Raw genomic sequence first — 17,961 nt, 5'->3', positions numbered from 1 at the left:
AGGCGACCTGAAGGCAACAAGACTTCCTCTAACAAGGTGTACCTCGCAAACAACAGTGTCAATACTTATGTTGTCACCTTAAGCAAATGTTAGACATGTTTTGGGAGACATTCATGCAGCCTGTTGATATTTAGGGTTAATTTCATTTAACATTGCACAACAAAATGTGCACAAGTTATCAGGATATTGACAAATCAGTTTCACAGCAAAGCCTCTTCCAAACATTAGACCAAGCCTACCAGGAAAGGTGCACTGGTCCAGGCCATGGTGGACAGCGCTCCCAGATAGGCTGTCTTGCGAAGCACATTGAGCTCCTTCTGACGAATAGCCAAGACCTTTTCTTTGAAGGAGTTCTCCCAGGCATACAGCTTGAGGACTTTGATGCCGTTCAGGATCTCATTCATTAGCTTGATGCGAGCGTCCTTGTACTGCATTTGTTCTACCTAAAAATGCCCAGAGGAGAAACTTCTCTTTATCTCTAAACTGACATACTTGAAACTAAACAAACTCAAAAAATAGTGAAAAGTAAACAAAGATAAGGTCTTGCAACACTGTACTTCACACTGCAGCACATTCCAAATAAATCACTGCATTCAAGTTCACACAAAACAAAATTACACAAGTCAGAGTTTGAACCTGGGTAGTATTCTATACAAGCTAATGCTGTCATATTAATTCCTTTTTTTTTTTAACATATTGATATATAGGGCCAGCTTGGTAAAATCCCATATAAAAAATTCACCAATGGGTAATGTAAAGAATTACGTTTGATTTTCATGCATCACCAGAAGTAATTATTTACCTGTAAACAAAAACAATACAACAAAACTTTGTAATGTAAATCAGTCTAATTTGAATAATTTACAAAAAATATTTTCAAAATCTAGGAAATGACAATATGATGATATGAAATTGAGCAAATTCTTAGTTTAACTGTTTATACCTGGTAGGCTCGTGTCTTCATGGCAATGACAGCATTAAAAGGGATCAGCATGACCATGACTGCTACTCCAGCAAGCACAGAGGGACCGAGGTTCTGTAAAATACAACGCAGTCAGCAAATTATGAAGATAAAACTCAAGATGAAACACAACTCCTATTGTCAATAAAAACATGTACAGCCCCCGTCAAATTTTTTAGGACATTGTCTCATTCAAATAAAGTAGAACCTATCCTATAACTTTTGACAGGGGGTGTATTTCATCATATGGATGTGATCAGGACAGGACTCTGATCATACATGTAAAGTTTCAGGCAGATTGGAGCATGTTCAGGGCATTTACACAGCATTTGAAATTTCATGGCGAATGATCAAAATTCCAGAGGCCGCCACAGACATGCCCTTTGACTTTGGAAAAAGATTTTAATAACTTTAGATCATTAAGGCCTGCTGTAAGTACTGGCCGAATTTGAGGTGAATTGGAGTTTCCCCCTAGAAGGAGTTCACTCTAGAACAAAATGAAAAATGGGCAAAATCTGACATTCAACGTAAAATAGCTCACTTCCTGTTGGGTTTGGAATGTGGCTGTCACTGACTTTTTTGTTCAGCCTGATGTGCTGCATATGTGTACCAAATTTGGTAGATACACGCCCTGTCAAAGGTTGTAGGACAGGTTCTACTTTATTTGAATGAGAAAGTGTCCTAAAACTTTTGACAGGGGGTGTGCATGTAAACAAGATATTGAAGGTCTCATGCAGTACAAAGCAGAAGTTTGATAACATCTAAAAAAGTTCCTAAACAGTCTGACACCAATGAAAAACATCAATCTCAGACCTGCTAACAGAAATAAATCAGCTGATGTGTAACTCATTATGTCTGATGGGTCATGTCCAATGCTGCAAGTTATCAGATATTTTAGATCAATGTTTCTTAACTTGCAGTTGCTAAACCCAAGATCCAAGATAAATTCTGGGATTCAACAGATGGCTGTGGGGAAAATAATTAATTGCATAAAAAAACAACTTATTTTAGACTGGATTTTACATCACAGCACCTTTACCTGTGACCAGTATCTAAACAGATTCTATTTGGACACAAAAAGGCTTGTATCCCATCGTATCATGCTCAACCAAGCAGTAACAGCCAGTTTTGCTAGCTGTTACATAGAAGGATTATAGAGCTTCTGAGAATAAGCATTCGAATGTTCAGGCTAACAGCAAGCTGGCTGAAAGTCTGACAGCAGCTCTATCAACTAAGCTCCCAACAAGCTTTGGAAGTCCCAGCTTGGATTTTCACAATATAGATTCACATGCATAGTCAAACGCATTAAATCTTAAAACTACACATCTGTAAATGAAACCTGTGTGTTCTAGCCTAGCCGCGCTAGACCCAGCTCTGAAGACGCAAGGGTCTAGTTACCCTCGGTAAGCGTCGAGGCTGGATGCTCCTAAAACTGGCCGACAAATCATCATGAAGTGTAGAGTCAGAAGGCGGACGTAACTAAGTGACAACAGAGGCGCGACGATTCTGACAGAAACAACCGGAGACACCTAGCCTAGCCGTGCTAGACAACCCACGGCAACGAATTTAATTCTCTGCCAGGGTCGACAACAAAAAACGACAACAGTCGTTGAGCTCCATTAGCACCGACTCTGAATAATCTTTCTGTTAACATGTCTGTAATACACTTGAGCTTCACCCATTGACTGTATAAATAAGGCTTCACCGAACTCCCGCATCCTCTGATTTCCGGCGCTCTGATTTCAGCCTATTCGTTGCGTTGATTGGTTGTATACCTACCCAGTTGCTGCAGAGTGATTTGAAAGACAACCTTTTAGCCCGCCTCCCTCCCTGTCGAGAGTTCCTAGACCCTTGCCTCTTCAGAGCTGGGTCTAGCATGGCTAGGCTATGTGTCATCACCAGATCCTAAGATCCTTTTAGGGTCTTTCAATGTGAGAAACAGGAACTAATCAGCCAAAAGACAGAGCAACCAAACTAACATGTTCTATTTGTCAGTCTATCAGCGTTGCATCCACACATGCACCCAATAATTTAGCCATACTCATTTTGAAGCATACATGCCTACTTGCTTCTAAACAGCAAAGATGCATAAATATTCTGCTTGCCAGCATACAGTGCAGCTACTGGAAGATACTTTGATAATGACAAAAGATGTGCAAACAGTTTAGAAGCAATTGATGTGTTTGCATTGGGGGGTTGTGAATTTAATGTCCAACTTTTAATGTTTGGAGGAAGGCAGACACCAACTTGATTAGATGTCAGAATGGTTTCTGACTTGAAAAGGCTGAGAACCACTGATCTGGATTACCACTGTGATTAATTAACAGTCCAACAAAATAAACTGAAGCACAAACTTACTGCTGTATTGCGCTAACATAATTCTACTAACATAACTCAGACTCAGCTAATGTTTGAGTCTTTCAGATTTTCTGGTGCAGGTTCAACAGCTTCTGAAGTGATTAGATATAGTGGAATTTAATGAGGGTGAAGCTGTCTTTTACAATGCTTCTGTCTAAGGAGAATCAAATTATCACTGAAAGAAGAAACAAAAGGCTAAGTTACAGCCTACTGTGTGGGATTGGCCAGCAATGACTGAGAGACTCACTGTTCTACATGTAAACTCCTGTCTCAACTTGACGTGGCGTTGAGGTGCATATAAAACATGGAAGGAAAATCCTGGTCCTAACTATACAATTATTTCATGACTTCATTCCACAAAATCAACTCAGAGATATGAAAAATTCCTGTAAGCTGTTTGTGCATGTACCTGCCAGAGGAAATAGAGTGCCAGCATAATCTGAAGAGGAGCAGACCACAGCATGTTGAGGAAGGCGGTGAGGTCCATGAACCTCTGTGCATCCACAGACATCAGGTTGACTACCTCTCCCACTGTAGATGAACGCTTGGCGGCATTAGTTATCACCAGTGACTGCAGAATAAGGAGGAGGGGAAAAAACCACAACTCTTAACAATGGAATAAATTTCTTTTCTGTGAAGCATACCATATCATCTCCAAAATGACAGCTTCTTTCTTTTTTAAGACTGCACTGTCAGAAAATTAAGATGCAACCTCTGGCATACCTTCCTGTAGATAGCGCCAATGACAGCTGTGCGAACATTCATTCCAGCGACAAAACAGTACTGAAACTGATGATGGAGAATGAGAGTCTGCAGCAAGGCTGTGAAGAACATGGCCATGGCCAGTGTGTAACCCCACCAATCAGGAGCACCCTTCTGTTTTGTGAATGCAATCAGCAGCCTATAAAAGTGAAAGAAAAGGAACTATTCAATTATACTAAAGCACGTAACAATGAACGGACCAGTGTTGGGGCACACAGTTAACTTCACATCATCCATCCATCCCTACATCCCTCCGAAATTGAAAATGAAATTCTGACATTAAAACAACTTTTTTCAGTTTGGCATCAGAACAAGGGACTACTGCAGAAAGATCACAATGTTAATCAGTGATAGAACCGTTTATGTGAAAATGAGCTTGTTTTGATGTACAACAAAAGTAGGCATGATATGTATACAGTATTTGGAAGAGTTACTTTTGAATAGAACCATTCCCTACTACTTTAAAAAAATAGTTACCAAATATTTGATATGAAGACCTTTTTCCATGCTTCTGCTGAAGTACTCCCAGATTTCCATTCTCCTAACATGGCCTTTAACTATTACCTTATACTATGACACAAAGTTTAACCTGGCTGCTGACCCCAATACCACATTAAAAATTAAGCCAATCATTCACAAGATAATGTAACTAGTCCCAGAATAATTATTATAAACTGTTGACATTGGCAGAAACCTCAGCAGCCATGTTGCCTTCCTGCTGTGAAAGAGTCAGCACACCTCTATTTACATGCCCTCCAGAGATTTCTAATCTCCTCTGTGGCTCGTCTGCAACATGCTGATTGTCATCAAAATCAAACATGCTTTATATAGCCAGCATCTAGTGTAAAAAAATATATTGTTAAAACTGTTTGGACAACACAAAAATTACAAACGGTAAATTTAACATGTTTTTTTTTTTTTTAAACAATCACCTGCTAGTCCCGTGTCTATGTGTGTTCATGCATTTGCTCTTATGGCGATTCAAGTTTCTTAAAGCTTCAGGAAACCAAGTCTGTGTAGAGAATGGTTCCATAAATAATTACATATACTTCTTTGTGGGTGTTTTACTTATCTGTCTGTCTAAATGCATATTAGTTTTGAAGGAGAAGTAGCAATGTCACCTTGGGATTGCTCAGCATGCCTGCAAGATGCTAGTTAGTTTGGTCAATAGTGCAGCACACTGATAGGTTGGCATTCTTTTAGTTGACTATTTAGCTTAAATGCTAGCAGCATTACCATGCAGCCTTTTGTTCTTTGTACGTGGTGGTTTGGGCAGCATGACAGTAATCTTTGCATGCCAGCAATACTGTAGCTTAGCATATTTCCTGTCATTTGATGTGTCTACTGGCTCAGGCAGCATGCTAGCTAATCAACTGAAGGGTGCAATTCATGACAATTTTCTTATAGTTTCTCATATCCATAAAGATGGCTAAGTACTGGCTATGGGTAATACTTGGGGAACCAAATCTATCATGATGGTTAGATAACAGAGCAGACAATGATGTTTAGGTCTGGTCTTTGCATGGGTGGGTGTAGGTTTTAAAAGGAGCTCAAAGGCAAGCAGTGCAAGCAGTGCAAGACAATGGTGTTGTCATGATAGTGCAACTTTAGATGAATGATAGCACCGCCTGAGAGCCACTGCTGGACTTAATGATAGGTCAAACTATCTTATTACGGTAGTTATTAAACTCTGGGTATTAAAGCTTTTAAACAGCCCTCTGCAATGTGTCTGGCATACTTTATCTGTAACAAAAAGCTTTAACTATCGCTTATGTGGAGCATGTTCAAAAGTTCAAAAGCATCTCCCAAAATCTTCTACTTCCTCTTCCTTATTTTAGTGATATTCAACTACACTGAATTTGATGCTTTGTTTCAAATATAAAGCAGCATAGCAAATCAGAGATCCATTTTTAATGTTGTGATATTTAAATAAATGTAAAACAAAATTATCCGACAGATATATGTCTTATGAAAGAACATCAGATTTGAATCTAAAATTAGATTCATGATACATTTGGCAGCTTTGCCTCTGACATCAGTAGCAAAGATATAATATCAGGATCAGTCTTGAACCACATGATATTTGGTCAGCTATCTCTGATACTTTATCTCATTTTCATAGAGATAAGGCTTTCATAGAAAAGCTGTTATCACAAAATTTCCATTTGGGACATTACAAGCATATAGAAGAAACATATTTACATAATGACTTTGCATGCAGAACAAGGACTGTATGCATTTCTGACAGCTGCCATACTTTAGAAAAAAAAATCAAACCAAATGCAAAACATGCAAAATATGTTCTGCAGACAGTATTTGGCAAAACTGGAACATTGTCAGTTTGCCTGGTACTGTGTTGTAGCAAATACAGCATGCAATTTCAAATCTTTCTTTTTACCTTAGAAGCTGAGGGTTGACAAAGGTGATAATATCCTGCAGGAGCTTGTAGGCCGAGCCAATCAGAAAGTAGGGTCCAAAGGCTTTGATGAGGGCACGTAGGAAGGATGGCTGGCGGGGAGCAGACTTCTGATTGGACAGTAGTACCTCTACTTCCTCTGGGCTGCTTTCATCTCCTCCTCCTGCAGTGTGGTTGGTGGTCGATGGTGGGGGCTTGGAGTACGCAGCTTGACTCGACAGACTCTGTTCGCAATGGCTGAAAGGTTGGGAATTTGAAGGATAAAAGAAAATCAGAAAGAAAGAGAGAATGTCATAAAGATCATGCTCTTAAAGTCATGCTATTCCAGAGAGACTGAAGAGACTATAGTTGCTGATGGTGTTCAGTAAAGCCCTCTAACCATCAGTAATGGATTGCCACAGGGCTCCATTTTTGGTCCATTACTATTCACACTACAAATAACATCATCCTTCCTGTTCAGTAATTAATTGTCAATTTCTTTGTAGATGATACAATTCTTTATACCAGGTGTTCCTCCCCAGCCCTGCCATCTTTAGGCTGCATTTGATTCTTTCCAATTCTCACTTCTTAATCACAAGCTATGAAAGACACCAGACTGAGACAGACAATAGACACTGTTTAGAAATATCTCTCGGTAGGCAAACTCCTTATGTTTCTTATCTGTATCGGAGCTTTAACATTATTAGCAACAATAATCAGACCCCTCAACAAATGTTTTTATTGTTGTTCAAATGACAAATTGTTTAGCTCTAAAGTTAGATCATATAGCACACGTCATACGTCAAATCTCTTGGACAAAAACAGAAAAAAAATCGACAAAACAGCAAGTAGTAACACAAACATTGAAAGGTAAGTAGCATCTATGTTGTAGTGTCCTTTGTATTGACTGCTTGTGGTTGCATTTGTTTAACAGATAAATAGGAGTGGGCATTTGTCTATAAGGACCTCAAGCAGTGGGACATAGTACAAGAAAATATCAGTGCAAAGAATGCATAGCAAACTACACAAAACAAATTCTAATACCAGTCTAAAGTGCAGGAGTCGAATTCCAGTGGTGAACTAACGAATGACTACAGTTTAACAAGACACACCAAACAGGTTTCTAGACCACAAATGAAAAGACCTAATCAAGCTTTTCCATATCATTTTACAAGTTGCGTTCAGTGTAAAACAAACAAACAAAAAAAACAGTGAAACTCTGACAGGAGAACTGCAGCACAGAGAGAGGAAGCAGTCTGATGGAGGTCAGAGTTCAGCCGACTTGTCGAGCGTGTTTTTTTGCTGAAGTAGTACAAAGTGTAGCTGAAATGCTGTTCCCAGCAGCCACAGAACTAAACCAATTTCTCTAGTACGTACGTGAACAGACTTACGCTACGGAATGCAATATTACCGACCAGACTAAAGTGATTAATTTTGAAGAGCAGTGGGGGATCTATTTTAGCCTTGGAGGCAGCAACATTAAAAAAAAATATATATATATTCTATAAACATACAGAGCACATCAGAGCAGCAATGCTACAAAAGAGTGCAGAATATTTCATATGCTCTCTCTGATGTGTGCTGATCGTCTTTCAACATGACGCTGACATGACTGCAGTTTATGTGTGTGAAGGTTTTCATTTTCTCTTTGATCTTTTCTTTGAGAAGTTTCCCTTAGCTCTTTCCTGCAATAAATAGCAGCAGTAGTAGCAGTTGTAAGTTGCTACTCTGCTGCTAAGGTTACAAAACACATGCTCATGGTTTCACTTGTGCAAAAACAGAGTGAACCTACAACCACACGCACGCACGCACGCACGCACGCACGCACGCACGCACGCACGCACAAGCACAAAGAGCCCTGCCCTCTAAGACAACTTCCTTTCCTTTTTCTAGTCTGACAAGGAAGTGAGAGGAGGGGCTGTTTCATTGAAAAAGCAATGTCTGAGTCCATAACGATTTTCAGACTCTGTGTTTGTAATGCAAAAAATAATCCAAATATTCGGATCTCAAAATTAATATTAATATTCACCATCATGGCCGAATATTCGAATATTAGGACATTCGGGTATTCAGGTCCAGCCCTAGTTCTTTCATAACCAGGAACACACACACTGTAGTTTATTATTATTCAAGTCTACATACAACGTAATGTTGCACTAAATACTAAATAAGGCACCTAATGTGTATTCATTCATAGTTCTCAACAAATGCTGAAAACTATAATGCCGAGCTGTTATAGGAAATGAATGTGCCTTTTTAAAAAAAAACAACTACATAATTGTGATCTGTTTAAAAAGATCTATATCCTCAGTAGGAGCAATGACCTACTCAAATGTAAATTTTATCTCCATTTGATGTGTTAGGATTTCATTATGATCTATCCTTACCAGTAACAGCTGCAAATCTTCATCCCAGTTCTGTCCTACTTAGTGGCAGTGACAGCCTGACAAAGTAGAGGACATCTCACATCCCCTTTGCTGGTAATAAGGAGAAGCCACCTAACAGTTAAGGCTGCCTCACTTTCAATAGACACACTCCAGGTAGTTTAAGGCTGGGTTAGTAAAAACGGAAATGACAGGTTAAGTTATCGATTTGTGTTGTCAACATCACAGGGACCTATACAATCATGAGTAACTAGGATACTGGTAGTTATCATGTATGCCAGGATGTTTAAAACCAGATTTATCTGTGCTTCTTGTAAACACTGCATTTCCAATACAATCAAAACTGGGATAAGCTTCATAACAGGATACTGGGGCCTACGAAAACACAATCGTTTCGGCAAGAGTGCTGAGACATGAAATAAGTCATAGTTTCCTTTTTGTCTCCAAGACAATTTAAACCAAATTCTGAGTCAAACTGAGACTTAAATTAACATACAAATATGTGAAATTAACATACAATTATGTGTATATACACCCCCTGTCAAAAGTTTTAGGACACTGTCTCATTCAAATAAAGTAGAACCTGTCCTACAACTTTTGACAGGGGGTGTATTTCATCATATGGATGTGATCAGGACAGGACTCTGATCATACATGTAAAGTTTCAGGCAGATTGGAGCATGTTCAGGGCATTTACACAGCATTTGAAATTTCATGGCGAATGATCAAAATTCCAGAGGCCGCCACAGACATGCCCTTTGACTTTGGAAAAAGATTTTAATAACTTTAGATCATTAAGGCCTCCTGTATGTACTGGCCGAATTTGAGGTGAATTAGAGTTTCCCCCTAGGAGGAGTTCACTCTAGAACAAAATGAAAAATGGGCAAAATCTGACATTCAACGTAAAATAGCTCACTTCCTGTTGGGTTTGGAATGTGGCTGTCACTGACTTTTTTGTTCAGCCTGATGTGCTGCATATGTGTACCAAATTTGGTAGATACACCCCGTGTCAAAGGTTGTAGGACAAGTTCTACTTTATTTGAATGAGAAAGTGCCCTAAAACTTTTAACAGGGGGTGTATGCAGAACCCTTCCCACAACAAAGGGAAAATGGAGCGCTCCCACTAAGGAGCCTTGTCGCTCATTAAGTGTCACATGTTAGTAACACATTTAGAACAAGAAAAGCACTCAGAGTGCGCAGTGCTTCGCCAAGTCTGCTCAGTTGTATGATTTCTGATGGACAAGTCCGCAGTGGTCGATTTGTAGTAGGATCGCAATCATGCGACTTGTTGTCATAGTTACATTGACGCTGTGCCGCTATCTTGCAATGATACAAGAATCTTTAACAAATCCGTGGATCCAGATTATACGCTGCATCATTGCCAAAATCTAATCACTTGGTCTTTGTGTCATTTCTGACTTTCCTTGAAAATTTCATCCAAATCCGTTGTTCCGTTTTTGAGTAATGTTGCGCACAGACAAACGTACGGCGATCGTCACATAACTGTTACATTCCTTGGCAGCGTAATAATCTAATTTAGGTTTAAAACGTGGTAGTGAATAGATCTGATGATAGACCAACTGCCGATTTCAAAATGTCCAGGTCATAATAGTTCTCCGGTCTCCAGCTTTACCCTGGTTTCTCCAAATATCCTGCTGTTTTAGTGTGCGATCACAGAGACTTTTTCCAATTTCATACATTGTGATACCAAACTTTCAAATGAGTGACACAGAGACATTGGAAAACATGTCTTCTATACCATGTATTTCAGAAATCAACAATTCTTTAACCATTCCTCCAACCTTCTTTTTGACAAACATACCTCTTGGCCTTGGCCTGCTCCTTCTCCCACTCTTTGAGCAGTTTGGGCACCATCACTTTGGAGGTGTCACGGTGATTCAGAGACCACAGATCTTTGGATTCTAGGGGCATTTTGTAGCCTTTAATGGCCAGACTGAGAGAGAGAAACAGCAGTTTAATTCAATCTGGTACATTAAGCAATTCAACACTAACAAGTGTAATTACTGTAAACAAATGAGACATTACCTAAATAGTTGTTAGACCATATTTTGGACTTCCTTCAGTACGATTTCTTCTATCCCCTGTGTGTGCTTCATTGATATATCAAAATGTGATTCTGTAACTAAAATCCTTTATCTAAGAGGCATCTTAGTAAGAATTGCTCTCCACAAAAAAACCTTAATCAAGTTTCCTGGATTTGCTAATCATCATTATGAACTACTGGATTAGATTTCACCGGAAATTGGCTTGATGTATTGTCTAGCTCAAGTGGAAGATTGGCTTACAGTGCAAAAGAGAATGAAGATGCTGTGCTCCCACCAGAAAAACAAGAACAGTTTGTTGTAGGAATGAAAAGTATCATAAATAGATAATAAAAGAACCACGGAGGAGAACTGCTAATCATCTCAAATCTGGTTCCATTTGTTTCCACTAATTACCAAGGCATAAATCCACAAATCGTTCACTATGCCGCTTGCATGAACAGCAGCAGCTAGCTAGTTAATTCAGCATTACTTTGACAGTGATTTGATTTTTAAACATGTTCCTCATAGTAAGACACAACTCTGAGAGGAGCAAAAATACAGTATGTTACTGTGGTCACCTGAGCTGGCAGCTAACACTAGCTTCTCACATTGCAAAACAATTCAAGCTAGCAAAATAGACCAGTTAGATATTGTGTGTCATATTTGATATTTAGGTTGCTGGTCTAGCCTTGTTAAGGTAGTGAGGAAGTTAGTCAGAGAGAAATGTCTGTGTTTTGAATTTATTACAGAACTAACAACTTACTGGCTATTTAGAATTTCTTTGTCTTTCTTGTTGCTCTAACTAACAGCAATGTCTGCTACATAAAATAAGATTTAGTTGTACGATAAGTTACCTCAGAAATCATATTTTTTGAAAAATAAATCTAAAATGAAATATCTAGGTAATTATTCACTTCACATTGATTGAACGGATTGAAGCTCCATATCATACTATGCTCTGTAATTACAATTTATTTACTAAAGTAAAACAAAACATATACAACAAAGTGTGGGTCGAAAGAAGTTGGGTGCAGTGGAAGAGAGCCCACCTTGTAAACCACCAAAACGTCAATTTGGAGAGAAAACCTGCAGTGGATTCAGGGCAGGGATTCTGAGGAGAAATTGAAAAATGTTCAGAAAAATAGGCCAGGCAGGTTAAACGAGGATACTTCTGTGAGCAGCAACTGAATTCTAATGTGCGTGTGTGTGTGTGTGTGTGTGTGTGTGTGTGTGTGTGTGTGTGTGTGTGTGTGTGTGTGTGTGTGTGTGTGTGTGTGTGTGTGTGTGGTCAGGTGCTGGCTATACTTGTGGGGACCACCAAATGTCCCCACAACTAGGAAAAGCAAAAACAATGTCATTTGTGGGGACCTCATTTTGGTTGAAAGACGATCCCCACAAGTTTAGTTGTTTTCTTGGCCATGTTGTTGTTACTGAAAAAAGTAAAAGTGCAAAAACGTTTCTTTAGGGTTAGGCATTGTTTTGGTCTGGGTTAGGGTTAGGGTAAGGGTTAGGGGTTAGATATGAATGGGAGTCAATGGTATGTCCCCACAATGATAGAAAAACATAGTGTGTGTGTGTGTGTGTGTGTGTGTATGTGTGTGTGTGTGTGTGTGTGTGTGTGTGTATGTGTGTGTGTGTGTACTTGTTTCTGCTATACCGGTGGGGACTTTGACCTGACTATTTGCTATAAAGGTGGGGACTTGTCTTACGGTGGGGACCTAAAATGAGGTCCCCACGGGTGGCAACACCGTTTTCTTGGCCATATTGTTGTTAATAAAAAATGTAAAAGTGCAGAAACGTTTGTTTAGGGTTAGGCATTGATTTGGTGATGGTTAAGGTTAGGGTTAGGGTAAGGGTTAGGAGTTAGATATGAATGGGAGTCAATGGTAAGTCCCCACCGGTATAGAAAAACAAACGTGTGTGTGTGTGTGTGTGTGTGTGTGTGTGTGTGTGTGTGTGTGTGTGTGTGTGTGTGTGTGTGTGTGTGTGTGTGTGTGTGTGTGTGTGTGTGTGTGTGTGTGTGTGTGAAAGAGAGTGTGACCTGGTTAAACAAGCATGAAGCTGCTGCAGAGCATTCTCAAGACTTCTAACCACTCAGAACAGTGAATATGCAATATCTACAGGGATATAAGATCTTCACATGTTCAGGAACACACAAACATGCTTCCTGGATGAAGTGAAGATCTTCCAATCTTCCACTTGAAGTGGAGAGTGTAGAACAATGTATGACTCACAGGATCAGTGACAACATTGGAGAAAAGAGGAGGCTTCTCATTGAAGCAGCACAGGATCAGCTCACAGACCACCATACCGAAGTAGAAGTAAAACGTGGTGAATCGAAGCTTGTCTGTGACTTCACTCTGAAACATGAAACAGAGACACACACGGTCACTCCCAAATGCAGAGAGTTAGTGTAGAAATTAGTTAAAAGCAGCACAATAGTGGGTTTACATAAGGTAAAATCAGGCAATGTGTATCATGTATAGAGCTATTTTTCACATTTTTAGTGCTTTAACTAGTATTTTAAAATGACACCTATGCGTAAATGGACATTGTTTCACACTGAAAGGAAAAACATAACATTAATGCATTTGTGGCACAGGTATTAAAACTTCATAGATCTAAAGGGACATTCCCTACCTATTAAGAGTTTTTAAAAAGTTCCTATTCAGGGGTTAGTACTTTCTGAAGGATGGAGCAGTTTGAGATGGAGCCCTCAGACAGAGTTTAACATTGCTGTGCTTTCAATACATCAGCAGACTAATTTGCTTTGTCTTCCAGGGCTTTGGCCCTGCCGGGAAAACTTAATTTACATGTACTTACATTTATGGGCAATTTCCTGCCCAATAATTATTGTGAAACTAAAGTTCCTCAAAATGTGGGTGTCACACCACTTAAGAGTCTACAACAATGCAAGCAGGCCTGTACCGCTGTTGAAAGCAGAGTTTTGAGCTACATGCTACATTTACGAACAGGGCTGAAAGATTCAGGGAAAATAATGTGACCACTCTGATAGATATTGTGACTGGATTTGTGACTGGATTCAGCTTCAGTTCAATATTCAAGTGCAATACATATAATACTTGTGATGGGACGTTGTTCCATGATGAGGCAGGTGCTTAGGAGAGGAGTGTATGTTTCAGTGCTAGACCTTCATCAGGCAAATAGTCATTATCTCATGGACATCTTTCAAAAATTTGCTATCAACTGACACAACAGTTTAAACCCTTGGTGTTGTATAACATGTAGCCTAAACTGCATCCTTCACAAATTATAAATTGCTTTGTTAATTGCAGGTATTTAAAACTACACATAAAGATAAACTCTGAAGGTGGATGGTGACTTTAGATGCAGCAACAATATTATTTCACTGCTAGCCATCCAATAGTCATCAGTGTAAGACATTGAAAATCACAAATTAAACTCTCAGCTTCATGGTACCACTGGATAATAAGTCGGGAAATCTAGTCACAAAGACAGTAATTTTTCCCTCTAAGAACAACAAATGTTTATGTAACATTTCATAGCAATCCAGTTGAGATTTTTGTGACACACCAACATTGGAATCCTTCCAGCAATGCTACTTGCATGGCTAAAGAAGACTAGAGGACTAAGTAGAATTTTGCATGAATCTCAGCAGAGCTAACAAGAGTAAAACCATGCTAACAGTCTGTCAGTATCTGTCGTTTAAAAATTTTCATTCATTCAAGCTCTCAGGACGACACTCCCAACACACCCACAGAATGTTTTTTCACGTGAGCAAATGAAGGCATTTGTGAATCAATGCTACACCCTTGACAGCCTAAAATCGCTTTACTTTTGTGACTCATAATTGAGCAAAGGTTAATTTTTAGATCAATGTGACGATAGCAGCACAAGCTTACCAAATAACACTTTACAAATAAATGCCATTCCATCCATCATGTCTCCAGACTGCAATACAAAAGCAACTAATCTGTGGTAAAAGTCAGACACACCTTTTGCACTCTGACATACTTGGAGCCTAGAAAGGTGCTGTCTAATGTAGTAACACAAAAAATATGAAGTAAGATTTCTCTCAGTCAGGTCTAACTGTAGCTGTGTGGGGCTATAATAATAACTAGTGTTTCACATGTGTCTAGTTCAGTGGACTGTTATTTACAATTGAAAAAATATCTGTTTTTCAAATCTTCTACAACAACAAAGCTACCACAAAATGACAGAGGTAAATCATGCTGGTACAATGGCAGAAAGACCAAAAAGAATTTCTAAGGTCACAGAGGGGCCTTTAGTTATAAATCAGAATATCTAGCAACGTAAACATGCTAATTGGGGCAAGATTTACTCTGATTATTAACCATAATCCAATTATTACGTGCATGTTAACACAGCCTCTAACCTCTTTTGCAGCAGAAACAAGCACTTATGCCAACATGTTTCACAACAATATAAGAACTAACTGCTACCTTTTGTTTTCAATCTGCTGGTTGGACTGCGGGCAGGCAATGTACAGTATCTTTTTAGATTTTTTTCTTCAAAAATAAAAGCAAAAAAACCCCGATGCCGACTATGACTGGAGACCTGTAGTAAGAACCCAAAGTAGGCAATCATCTCTTTCACATATTCAAAGTGTGAAAGAGATTGATCCACTGTGAAAATAAACAAAATTGTTGAGTAAAGCTCTAATTTACACTTATCTCTGCAGTCACTTCAATGTAATGTTTCTTGCTGCAATAAATTTCCTATATTTTCAAAAAAATTATAGAAAATTTGTTAAAGAATTTTAGGTAATTCTTTCTGTTAAAAAAAGCATTGCTTTTCAGCCTTAGTCGCAGAAATATTTTGTAGGTGACTAATCACTTTGCTCTCAAAAGACAGGGGGAGTCATTTGGGACTCTTGCAATTCCGGTACATTCAAGCCCCACAGTTATAAAAGCTAGAATTACCAGCACTTAGTCAAGTAATAACCTTAGGCAGTGGTGTTTAGCAACAGCTGTACTGCTACAGCCTCCAAGTGTTTATTTTGATTACCTTGTGCTATAGGTCTGCTTCTAATACATATATTGCATTTTCTTCCATTATACTGAATGCTGATCTTAGTGCGTCTGTGGTGCGCAAACAAATTTTTCTGTAGATCAACTACACAGACTGTCTTGTCTTGCTGCCTGCAGCGTTTGTTTACCGTGTGCTGCAGCTCTGTTAGTGTGCTGCGCACGCTGGAGGTAAGATAAGTATGCTATGAACAACAGGCCTACTATTCCCACTTTGCTTTCTGCTTAGCGGTGACCTGATGTGACCCCCTCCAGCACATCCACTCACTGTAAGCTCCAAACTAACTACTACAACAACAAGACTGGGGGAAGGGCATAGCAAACCTGACTGATCAAGTGCCCTTAAACGTCAAGAACACTAAACAGTTCAGGAGGCAAAGGAGTGGGGAAAAAAATTACAAGAGAAAGAATAACACAGGTTGAATATCTTTGAGGGTTGAAGATGAAGTGGCAGCAGGCAGTGAGGATGATGGCAGACATGTAAAAGGCATTTAGGGTTCTGGCGTATTCTCACCTGACTGGAGGCCTGTAGGATCTTGGAGCGGAAAGGCACGATGGCACACAGCACAGACAGGAACCAGAAGATAAGAAGGACCCCTGAGGACTGAACCCCACGTAACCTCTCAAACTGGATCAGAAACGTGGCCAACAACTGAGAGGGAAGGGAGGGGGATATTACAAGGAGAGAGGAGAAGGAAATTGGGGGGAAGAAGGAGAGAGTTAGATTAGCCAACACAGAATGACTGAGGGCATGCGAGGTAAACCACAGTCCCACTGGGTCAGCCTTTCATGCCGACTGTTACTCCACCAAACACTGAGTTAGACAGCTGCTCCAAAAGTTTTTCTGGATTATCAGTAAGCCAGCACAGCCTTTAGAAAACTGTGGACACACTATTCTCAGGTATGCTGCCCTATCTGGTTGCTTTTGCTGTGCTGGCATTACATAGGGACACCAAAAAATACATCCTTCTGACAGAATATTACGGTCTGTATTGTTAAACAAACAAGGAGTCCCATATTCATGCTCCATACTAATTCAGAGCAACTTTTGAGTCTGAAGCTCATGTAAACTGAAAAAGTGACTAAATTAATCTGAATTTGTACAACATACATTGCCATTTCTGAGTGTGCTGTCAATGGACAAACTGTTCTCCTAAAATATAATGCAAAACATAAAAGACAGTTCCAGAAATTACCTTGGAAAACAGAACAAATCAAAAAAGGTGAAGCATTTCAATTAGTCTCCTCTATCCAAATCTCATTGCAGAGAAAAGTTGGTAGCACATAAGGTTGAACGCTACTAGGTTAACTTGACAGATATTGCGATTGTGATATGAGTTAATTACAGTGGGAATGCTTTCTTGTTTCTTTTTTCCCCACTGAAACCGATATAAAAATGATGATGTGATTTTTGCTTCAGTCTGGACCAAAGAGACATGTTCCATTACATCTGGAGGACATGATTTATAGCTGGGGTATCTCTGGAGCACAACAAAGCTTTATTTGTGAGTATAATTTTGTGAGACATTTTACATTTATCAAAAAGCTGGAGCTCATACAATTTTGAAATTGCATTTGGCCAAATTCCAATTTTGAAAATATTTCAATTACCTGTTCAGCCCAAGCAACAATTCTCCAACTCGTAATTTGACTGATGTACAACAACACACACACTGTCATTTCTTGTTAGCATCAAAGGACAGAGAATGTTGCTTGTTTTCATGTGTTAAGAGTATGTTTGAACATTTATGACAGTACAATATGCATTATAGAAATACTAAGCACTACTGAATTGGGACCCATACCAGGGGCCGACAGCTAATCTAGCAGCTCTGTGAGGCTGTGCTATTATGTTCACAATCACAAAGCTAACACTGTTTAGCATGTTTATCATGATTACTGTCTTAGATAGCCTGTTAGCATGCTAATGTTGGGAATTATTGCAAGGGAAAAAGTCACAAATGTATTTCACTAGGAATCATTGTGATTCATCCTGCCACTGTATTTGTACAAAGGTTTATGTCAG

General features: G+C 39.2%; 1 protein-coding gene across 3 annotated transcripts in view; it reads right to left on the bottom strand.

Annotated features, from left to right (window-relative positions):
- abcc3 (ATP-binding cassette, sub-family C (CFTR/MRP), member 3) overlaps positions 1–17,961 on the bottom strand; it is a 78,146-nt gene that overhangs the window by 25,410 nt on the left and 34,775 nt on the right. For all 3 annotated transcript variants that reach the window (XM_051939862.1, XM_022218064.2, XM_051939861.1), the window contains exons 4-12: positions 16,450–16,587; positions 13,140–13,265; positions 11,955–12,016; positions 10,683–10,814; positions 6,480–6,734; positions 4,043–4,220; positions 3,729–3,890; positions 944–1,036; positions 240–443 (exon numbers count right to left, since the gene is read on the bottom strand). In XM_051939862.1, coding sequence (XP_051795822.1) covers positions 240–443; positions 944–1,036; positions 3,729–3,890; positions 4,043–4,220; positions 6,480–6,734; positions 10,683–10,814; positions 11,955–12,016; positions 13,140–13,265; positions 16,450–16,587 — 1,350 coding nt within the window. The remainder of the gene's footprint in view (positions 1–239; positions 444–943; positions 1,037–3,728; positions 3,891–4,042; positions 4,221–6,479; positions 6,735–10,682; positions 10,815–11,954; positions 12,017–13,139; positions 13,266–16,449; positions 16,588–17,961) is intronic.

This window comes from Acanthochromis polyacanthus, chromosome 19 (assembly GCF_021347895.1).
Source record: "Acanthochromis polyacanthus isolate Apoly-LR-REF ecotype Palm Island chromosome 19, KAUST_Apoly_ChrSc, whole genome shotgun sequence".
Lineage (NCBI taxonomy): Eukaryota > Metazoa > Chordata > Actinopteri > Pomacentridae > Acanthochromis > Acanthochromis polyacanthus.
The sequence above is the reverse complement of the archived record's forward strand: the minus strand, read 5'-3'. Positions and strand labels throughout refer to the sequence as shown.